Source organism: Globicephala melas, chromosome 17, assembly GCF_963455315.2.
Source record: "Globicephala melas chromosome 17, mGloMel1.2, whole genome shotgun sequence".
Classification (NCBI taxonomy): Eukaryota; Metazoa; Chordata; class Mammalia; order Artiodactyla; family Delphinidae; genus Globicephala; species Globicephala melas.
This window is the reverse complement of record NC_083330.1, coordinates 28,009,532-28,019,112: the sequence shown is the minus strand read 5'-3', so window position 1 is coordinate 28,019,112 and position 9,581 is coordinate 28,009,532. Positions and strand designations below refer to the sequence as shown.

Here is a 9,581-nt window from a genome sequence, read left to right as displayed (position 1 = left end):
AAACACACTCATTTGAAACAAGAAACTTTAATGTACCCACTTTCTTCCACCGGGTGACCTATGGAGGTGGGAGTGGTTAAGCAAGGACAGGTCGGGCAAGAAGACTCCTCTCAGCCCATGACAGGAGTTGGGGGGAACTCTGCTTGTTATAATTCCTCTCTAGGAAGGTAGAGGTGAGTTCCTAGCCACATCAGAGAAATCTCCAATTACTTCAATAAAGAATGCATTCCTTTTACCGACAATGAGTATTCGTTATACATCAATCATGGTGCAAAGTGTAAGGGTGCAGGTAAGAATGAGGCACGTAAGCAAAATTGTGAAGTAGCTCAAGTTCATCTCGGTTATCCCAACACTCAGACCACTGACTCTTTTATATCATGTTGACATTCCGTTGTCAGTCTTTATTCCCACCAAAACCTGTCATGTAAAAATCAGTTATACTAAAGTGTAAAAATTATCCTCTGAGGGGAGTTTACATTTCAGTGGGTATTAAAAACCTCAACATAAGGGATTTAATCTTCTTCAGTAAATCTAAAATAAGAACAACTTGTGATACTTATCCAAGTGCCTGGATGGCTTTCTAGCCTCTGAAATGAGACCACTATTCCTTGGTCTACATTTTCTGCAGCTCCACTCAGAGGTATTAAAAACCTTTTACAAAATATTGCATTTCACTGCCACCTATGATAAAATGTGTATAGGCAAAGCCACATTTTCAATAACCTTGTGTTAGAAATAAGGAACCTCCCTGTGAACAGTCCAGTGAGTATTTCAAAATGTAACCTTGCTTTTCGCTTTCCCCTCCTTGCCCCACCTCCTCTCAGGGGACAAGGCAGCCCAGTGCAGGACATCACAATCCAAGCTGAGAGAAAAGGGCATCCATGCCTGTGGGGGTGAGAGGTCGGAAGTGGTGATGGGATACTGGTTACACACAGAAGAAGTGGCCAAAGAAGTAAATGTATTGAGGATAATGAGAGCCAGGTTTCTCACTGTTGGAGAAGGGGATTAGAAATATGGAAATGGAGAACTAGAATGAACCCTGTAGTATTGGATTGAAATTAGAGATATGTGACAGGGCGAGAGGGAGTCATGGACATATACACATTAACAAACGTAGTAAGGTAGATAGCTAGTGGGAAGCAGCCACATGGCACAGGGATATTGCCTCGGTGCTTTGTGACGGCCTGGAGGGGTGGGATAGGGAGGGTGGGAGGGAGGGAGATGCAAGAGGGAGGACATATGGGAACGTGTGTATATGTATAACTGATTCACTTTGTTGTAGAGCAGAAACTAACACACCATTGTAAAGCAATTATACCCCAATAAAGATGTTAGAAAAAAGAAATTAGAGATATGAGTGTGAAATTGTGATTTTTAAAAATATAGATGCAGAAATATAGATGTTGTACATGTGAGTACACATTGTGCGTGTGTGTTTGTGTGTGCATTCCTGACCTCTGTTCACTGAGAGGATCTAGGAGTAGCAGTGCTCCAATAGCCATGCACCCATCTAGCACCCAGATGTTAGTTTTTTCAATACTATTTTCCACTAAAAGAAACCAGGGCTCCTTGGAGAAATGTTAGATTCCAGGGCAGGGGAAGGTGCAGAATGAGCTGAGCCAGGAACATCACACTGCTGTCAGAAATAAGAACATGGGGACAAAGTGTCAAAAGGGCACAGAAGCCAGCTTGGAGATGCTCCTCCTGGCCAATTAAGAAAAATATGCATGTGAGAATAGATGGTAATAGTGATAACAGTCTTACAGCCCACTGAATAAAACAGGGATCCCTTAAATCCATAGTGGAAACATGAATAAATTGGAGGTTTAATCAGAAACAGGATATTTACATAGTCTCAAAGCACATCCCCTCACAAATACTTGTTAATTACAAAGGAAAAAAAGAGTAACTTTGCAGTGGAGAAGCCTAGCAGACACCATCTTAATCAAGTGCTGAAGTGAATATACTCCATTAGAGGACAAATCAATTTGCCTGATAGGACCCAGCATTGCTTTTGTGATCTTCCTGACAACAATGCAAAATCTGGATCTAATCACAAGGAAATCTCGAACAAACCCAAATTGAGGGGCATTCTGTAAAATAACTAGCCTATCATCTTCAAAAGTGTCAAAATCATAAACAGCAAAGAAAGACTGAGGACCAGTGCCTGACCAAAGGAAACACAGCTAAGTGAACGAGTTACCCTCGAATGGCATAGTCAGTGAAAATAAAGCAAGGTTAACCTCATGGTTGTTTTAGCTGTACTATGGCTCTGTAGGATAATGTCCTAACTTGTGAAAATATACACTGAAGTTTGTGGGATGATGCATTAACAGGTTGGCAACTTACTCTCAAATAATTCAGCGGAAAAAATTGTGTTTGCAATTTCTCTGTGAGTTTGAAATTGTTTTCTAAATAAAAAGTGTAAAAATGTAATCTCATTCTGTATCTTGCATATACAAGTTCAAAGTTTGTCTTGTAATATTTATTGTGGTTGAATCCAATTTAAGTCAAAATACAAAATGCTTAACAAATATAAATCCAATACAGGTGGGAAACAAGATTATCCATGCTGGTATTTACAACTCTTTAATCTTTTCAAAAGATAACAACTTAGACTTTAGATAACACTTAGAACTTTTTGCCTCTAAGAGATAAATTATCAGATAATCTTCAAGGAAATCAGTGCTGTGTAGATGTTTTTAGTCTACTAAAGTCCAATTTGTAGCATAGAACTGATGGAATACTGTAGCAGAAAGCTTAAATTATGAAGTGGTAATGCTCATACACAGTAATTAGAATCCCCATCCTACATGCTATTTACTTTCTCTGAGAAAACAGACTTCTTTCTCTGACTAGGATACTTCACAACATGTCTTTCCAAACTAAAGAAATTCATTCAACACTGGTATTTTTAAAACCAGTGAGAACTTCTGGTTACACAGGTAGATTTAACAAGTATTCCTTTAAGAAAAAACAATTTTCAAGGGATAACTTGCACTTTACTTGTTACATGAACTTATAGTGCATTTGATTGCAAGCAGCAAGATAATTACCAAAGATACAAAATAAAGTTTTTTAAATATTCAATTAATTAAATATTTGCTACTTGTCAATCTCCTGCAAGGCCTCAAGCTAGATACTGTGAAGGGGAAACAAAAAACAAAGGAGCTTTCATCTTCAGGAACTCATCTTAATGCAATCATATCTATCATTATTATACAATTTACTGATAATCGGTGATCCTATCAAGAACTATCACAGGGAATTCCATGGTGGTCCAGTGGTTCGGACTCGGTGCTTTCACTGCTATGGGCTGGGTTCGATCCCTAGTCGGGGAACTAAGATCGCACAAGCCATGTGGTGCAGTCAAAAAAAAAAAAAAAAGAAGAAGACTATCACAGAATACTTCCAATTATTAAAATCTACATTCAGGGGAAGAGAGGTGTCTTAATAAATCATCAAAATTAAGGAAACTCAGTTAAACTTTTCCCAGAAGATGACAGAAGTGTAGCACGTGTTCAAGTCTTAAACGTGATTATTAAGTTAATGCTTAGTGTCACTGTATTTGTACCAGAAAGAGCAGAAGGACCTCTCCCATCCTCCTTCACCAAAATCAAACAAAAATATACAAGAGATAATAGGTTAAAGTGAATATCAAGAGCCAACTTACAAAATTAAGAGATGGAGGGACATGTGTATAAGGGGAGAGGGGTGTTGCCATGGAAATGGGTTGAAGGGTTTGTGACTGATTATATCTATGAAACTCAAGTAATGTTTCCCCATCAATTGACAAAACAATGACCTTCACAGGACTGCTCCCTGCTCTGTTGCCAAAACACAGGACAAAATTAGCCAATCTGTGCCTCATGCCCATGGGCAGCTCTGCCTGCACTGGTACCTTGTAATCTGTTTCAAACCATGCTAATGCTATAAATTGACAACCAATTTGTCTGATCAATTATTAGCCAGTTTATCATTAATATCACCAAGTGAATGAGATGTATGGCATAAGTCATTAAAGTTTAAAAAGCCATTTATATCCTGGAGAATTCCTCACCAAAATTGTATTGACTCTTTTTGAGCTGTGGAATAGATGCTTTAATTCACTATATCCCACCCCCACCCTGATAACTCTCCTCTTGTTCATTTTATTAGAGGTATCCTGCAGTGAGAAGCAGCAACACGATCCAAATGAAAATTCACTTTAAAAGGAAATAGTGTCTACGTTTATGAATTGGAATGATAACAAGATATTAAGCGGAATCCCTTGTTTAGGAAAAGGTACCACAATCCTATCATTCTGGGAATGCATTTAAGTTTTTCACCAAACATCACTGAGAGATGTGACTGATCTGTCTTTATGGCAAGGGAAGATTTTTAATACGTTCTGAGGTTTGCAACGCCTGCCACGTTGTCACGCAGGTTGATGTAGATGTATTCCGTGTGTTTTAAAACACACCAGTGTTTACTGCTTATATACCCAAGTATATACTGCTTATAAACTGCAAATCTGAGACAGATGACTTAAGTTAGTTTGATTAAAAAGATCTGATTTTCTTTGTGCTGAAACTGACAGCAAAATGGCACCCCATAAATTAGAATTCTAGGAAAGAACTGTTAGTAGGGGTTTTTGTGTTTGCTTTGTTTTGTTTTGTTTTCTCTCCACAGACACATTTGGGGTGGTCTGTTGGTGACAACTTTTAATGGAAAGAGGCTCTCACTTTTCGGCCCTTCAGAGGCTGTGGTGGACGGTGATTGCTCAACAAAAAAGCTGCTGCTTTGCCCTCCCCTGTACACAAGAGGGTGCGGAATGTGGCCAGCTGTCGAAAAAAAGAGAAGAATTAGTTTTAGCATAGAAAGTCACGCCAATGTTAATGAATTGCCCTGCACAGAAAGTTAAGAAACTTATAAGCTTTCTTCTACTGGGAACTAAATGTACTTCAATGAAAATTTTCTAAGTTATGGGTCATACAAACATCATAAAGAAACCCTTCTGCTAGATTCTTATCACAATACAAATACCTATGGGTTCAAAAATTAAGTATATAAGCTTTCTTCATTTGAAGATCAAAGTAATAAGAGGAAACAACATTTAGAATGTGGTTTAAAGAGTACATATCTAGAAATCAGAGAATGCAAAGGCATAATGGGACAGTGGAAAGGGTTTTCCAAGCTGGGTCCCAGTCCTGGTTCTGCCACTAGTGAGCTGTGTGACCTTGGGAAAATCATTTATTGTCTCTAGTTTCCTCATCTATAAAGTGAAGCATTGGATTAGATTACCTCAATAGGTGTCATCCAGCTCTTGGAATTACACTGAATACTCACGAGCACTCCAATATAACATGGCCCAAATTTTCAAGGGAACCATGTGGTACTCATCCTACAGAATTTTCATCTTTTATGCACTGTTTTCCTTAAACAGTGATTTTTCTCTCACCATATGTGTGCCTTGTCAGCAACTAACTCTGGGAAAAGACTAGGAGTCTTCAACCACTTATAATATTTCAATACAATTTAAGCGATATAGGCATATTTCTCAACACAAGGGCTTACTTTTTCTTATCTCACACACACACACACACACACACACACAATGCTTAATTATCTTACAAACTTCATATAGTACACAAAGTGTCAAGAAGAAAACAGAAATTACGAGAAATCACATCACAAAATATAACCACTGTTAACATTATGGAGTATATCCTTCTAGATGTTTCCTTATGTACAAGCACTATATGCACATGCACCAGTACACACGCTTGACACGTTTTATTGCAAAATAAGCTCAACTATACTTACTCTTTTGAAACCTTATTTTATCACTTAATATATATCCTTCACACGTCAATAGATATATCTATGTCACTATTTTTAATTGCTGAAAAGTTTTCTATTATAAGCTTGTTTTATAAATTATTTAGCAATTCCTTTGTGATTTAATATTACGTTTTAAGACTAAGCACAGGTCTATAGTAGTAAAGTGAAGACTGGGTAAATTACCTGAATAATTTTACTGTCTCAAAAACGTTCACTAAAAACATATTGCCACACAAGTAAGTTTTTGGTGTCTGTTTTGCTGTTTTGAGTGAGTACAAAGTATTAAATTGTTGAGAATGAGAGCCTTCATTCTCTAAGTTTCATTAGTCACCTAATCAAAGAGTCAAGGAAATTCAGACTAGGACATATATATTAGGTTTCCATCATCATCATTTACCTGAAGCCTAAAATATTTCTCTTAACAGTACTAGCCAGGATGGGAGACAGAGGTGATGCAGGTCCTTCATAATAAATAGGCAATAGTTTATAACCGCACTCTATGGAGATATGTTCAGGTATCATATACAAGCAGCTGTGTATTTCCACAAGTCATATTTTGAGGTGTCTTTTCAAAGAGTATAGATATGAGAAGAATAAGACAAATATTTACAACTTGCTATTACTCATGTTTCATTATACCAGATCATTATGGCTAAAGCCAGATGGGACATATATAATTCTCTGGTAAAGTCAAGTAACAGAGGCTAATGAAATCTAATCTCCACAGCCACAGAGAAGATGTCCAGCCTTCTGCAGATCATGATGATCCAGGTCTATCTGGAGTGGCCACTCCAGGTGACTGTGCTGGAATCCCAAGCCCTGAATCAGTGCACTGATTTGCCAGCCTCACTGAACACAACTAGTCTCCCAGGGAAACTGCCTATTCCTCTGAAGATCTTGGCTTTATTTATCCCCCTATCCCCCTTTGACTCCTCTGCAAATTGATCATGGCTCCCTACCTCTGCAACACCTTAGCCTCATCCATCTAGAACTAGAACTTACTCTAGATCTTTCTCTGACCAGCCTGCTCATTTTGGTAAGAGTCTCTGAACCTGTCCTGATGTCTCATCAAACCCCTTCCCTTTCTGGTGCTGGATCGTCCTCCTGGTCCCTTAGCCCAGCTAGGTAGACCCTGATCTGCTAGGCTCTGCTTAGATTGGCTCCTATCAGTGTCATACCCTCACCAGGCCTCTGGCTTCCTTTAGGCAGAAAATCTGTCCCTCTGTCACTAAGGCTGACTCAGTATCTAAACAGCTCCTGGCAAGAATCTCCCCAGCTCAAGGTGAAGGCTGTTTTGCTGTTTTCTTTGGCTCTACTACTGAAAGTTTAAATTTCTTCTGTAGTGACCCCAGTAAGCAGAAATACCCTTTTCTAATGTTTTGTAAACAGCTTTGATTAGTCACTCTAGTGCTCAAATGTCTTTACTAGCTCTCCACTGCCTGCCGAAGTTGACTAACAATAAAAATAAGCTCTCTCTTATAGAACATGGTGGGCCACGTACTATGCTAAGTGTTTTATATTACATACCACATTTAATCCTCCAAACAAACCTATCTATAATATACCATTATACCCATTTTAAACATGAGGAACTCGAGGGAGAGTTAGGAAATTTCAATAAATAAGTCATCTGGCAAATAAGCCATGCACTAACCACAGCACTACACTGTATCTGTAAGTGTTTTTCTTTCTTTTTTTTTTTTTTTCCATTTTCCCCTAATCTCTTCTTATTTGTTTCTTATTATGGAAACTGGCAGATATACAGAAGGGTAGATAGAGTAACATAATAAACCATCACCCAGCTTCAACAGTCATCAACACGTGGCCAATTCTGTTTCATCCACACTCTCACCCATTCTCTCTCTCCATCTGCGAATCCTGCCCAAACTGTATTATTTTGAAGCACATTCCAAATACCATATCATTTCAGGTGTAAACATTTCAAAATATTTCTCTAAAATATATAACATTTCAAACCCTATTAAGGCTCCAAAACAAAATTGTTAGCACGGCTTCCAAGCCTCTTGACCACCCAATTCCAACTAATCCTTCTAGATTATTTTCTATTATTCCACACACAAGTCCCACTCTAGGTCACTTTTGTGAAGGGGTGTCCAAGAGCATCTGAATGAAAAGATTTTGAGATGATTCTTAAAACTTGAGATTCCTGGACCGCCCCCCCTCTCAGACTTCTGAATCAGAGTTTCTAACAAGGCTCCACATTTTGGTAAGATTCATCAGGTGATTCTTGCATACTCTCAATTTTGACAACCACAGGTACAAAGTTGCCCACATATTTTTTGCACTTCTCTTTTTTGCCTTTATTTATGCTATTCTTTCTTGAAATACCCCTTTCCTTTATACTCCCAACCTGTCCCCACTTTTTGAAGCAACCCAAATGTAAGCTCTTTCATGAAGTCTCTTCCTGATTTCTCCACTGAAAACTAGTCTCTCCCCTTCTGAAATTGCCTTACACCTTATATTCTCTTACAGTACCAAGCAAAGCCACTGTGTTACAGTTTTTTATGCATTTATTTTATCCCCTCTGTTAGATTATAAACTACGGGAGGACAAGGGCCTTTTTAACACTTGTTTATACCTCTTGCATCATGCCTTGCAAAAATTGGCAATTATTAAACAATTCTAGAATTGACCTTATACTGTCTTCTAAAATTTAAAACTTTAATTTCAAAGATAATTAGATAGTTTTATATAGTAAGTCAAAATTAATATTCAAGTGAATGAATTCTTTCCTCAATTCACACATAGTCTGAAGATGCAGAAGTTAGGGAAATTTTCCTAGATTGTTAATTATCATTAATTACAAAATAAAAAATTTTACTATTAAAAAAGGACATTAGAGTTTCGATTCCAGATATACTGGACTAAGACTCTGCAGACAACCTTCCTGTAGAAAAAGACAATTGTGAAACCCAGACACAATACAAAAAAACAACTAGCTGCAGGTACTAAAGAGTGAACAGAAGTAGAGGGATATAGATGGGGACTTCATGCTCACTTGGAGATATGGGAGCCCTCAAGTGAGTTCCTGTCTCTCCAGTTTTTCACTTGGACAGGGTGGAGTCTGCAAGGTGCATAGAGCTGCTATGGGGCATACCTGTCTTGCAAGGAAAGAGCAACAGAGAGGATCCCCAAACTCATACCCAAGAACTACACATGTACTGAGACTGAAGCTACTGCGCAAGAAGGAAAATCTGCAACTCAAGCCCAGCCAAGAAAATTACCTGCCAACACAAAGGAAACAGTACTCATCAGAGAAAAATAACAGATCCAGAATCTCCACAATTTAATGTTCGTAACATCTAGAATGCAATAGAAAATTACTCAATATACAAAGACTCAAGAAAATGGAATACATTCTTAAATAAAGAAAAATCAACAAAGTGAGACTCAAGATTACCCAAATTTGGAAATTACAAGGATTCTAAAGTGGCTACTTCAACTACCTGTGGGTTATATGAAGTTAAACAGCATACTTTTTAGTGCGTGAGAAATTTCAACAGAGTAATGGGAAGTCTCAGCAGAGAAATAGAAATAATAAAAAAGAATCAAGTATAAATTTTAGATCTAAAAAATATAATTTCTAAAACAAAAATTCACTGGATAAAATTAACAAACTGACATGACAGAGAAAGAGCAAATGAACTTGAATATAGATCAATAGAAATTATCCACAGTGAAGAACAGAGATATTTTAAAAGATTTCAAACTAATAGAACCTTGGAAGGAACCTGTTA

The 9,581-nt window shown here is 37.7% G+C and overlaps 1 protein-coding gene across 1 annotated transcript in view; it reads right to left on the bottom strand.

Moving 5' to 3' along the window:
• Positions 1 to 1,885: 1,885 nt before the first annotated feature.
• The window catches only part of CA13 (carbonic anhydrase 13), a 31,705-nt gene continuing 24,009 nt past the window's right edge, over positions 1,886 to 9,581 (bottom strand). Inside the window, exon 7 of the mRNA XM_030839229.3 lies at positions 1,886 to 4,823. Coding sequence (XP_030695089.1) covers positions 4,704 to 4,823 — 120 coding nt within the window. The 3' untranslated portion in view covers positions 1,886 to 4,703. The remainder of the gene's footprint in view (positions 4,824 to 9,581) is intronic.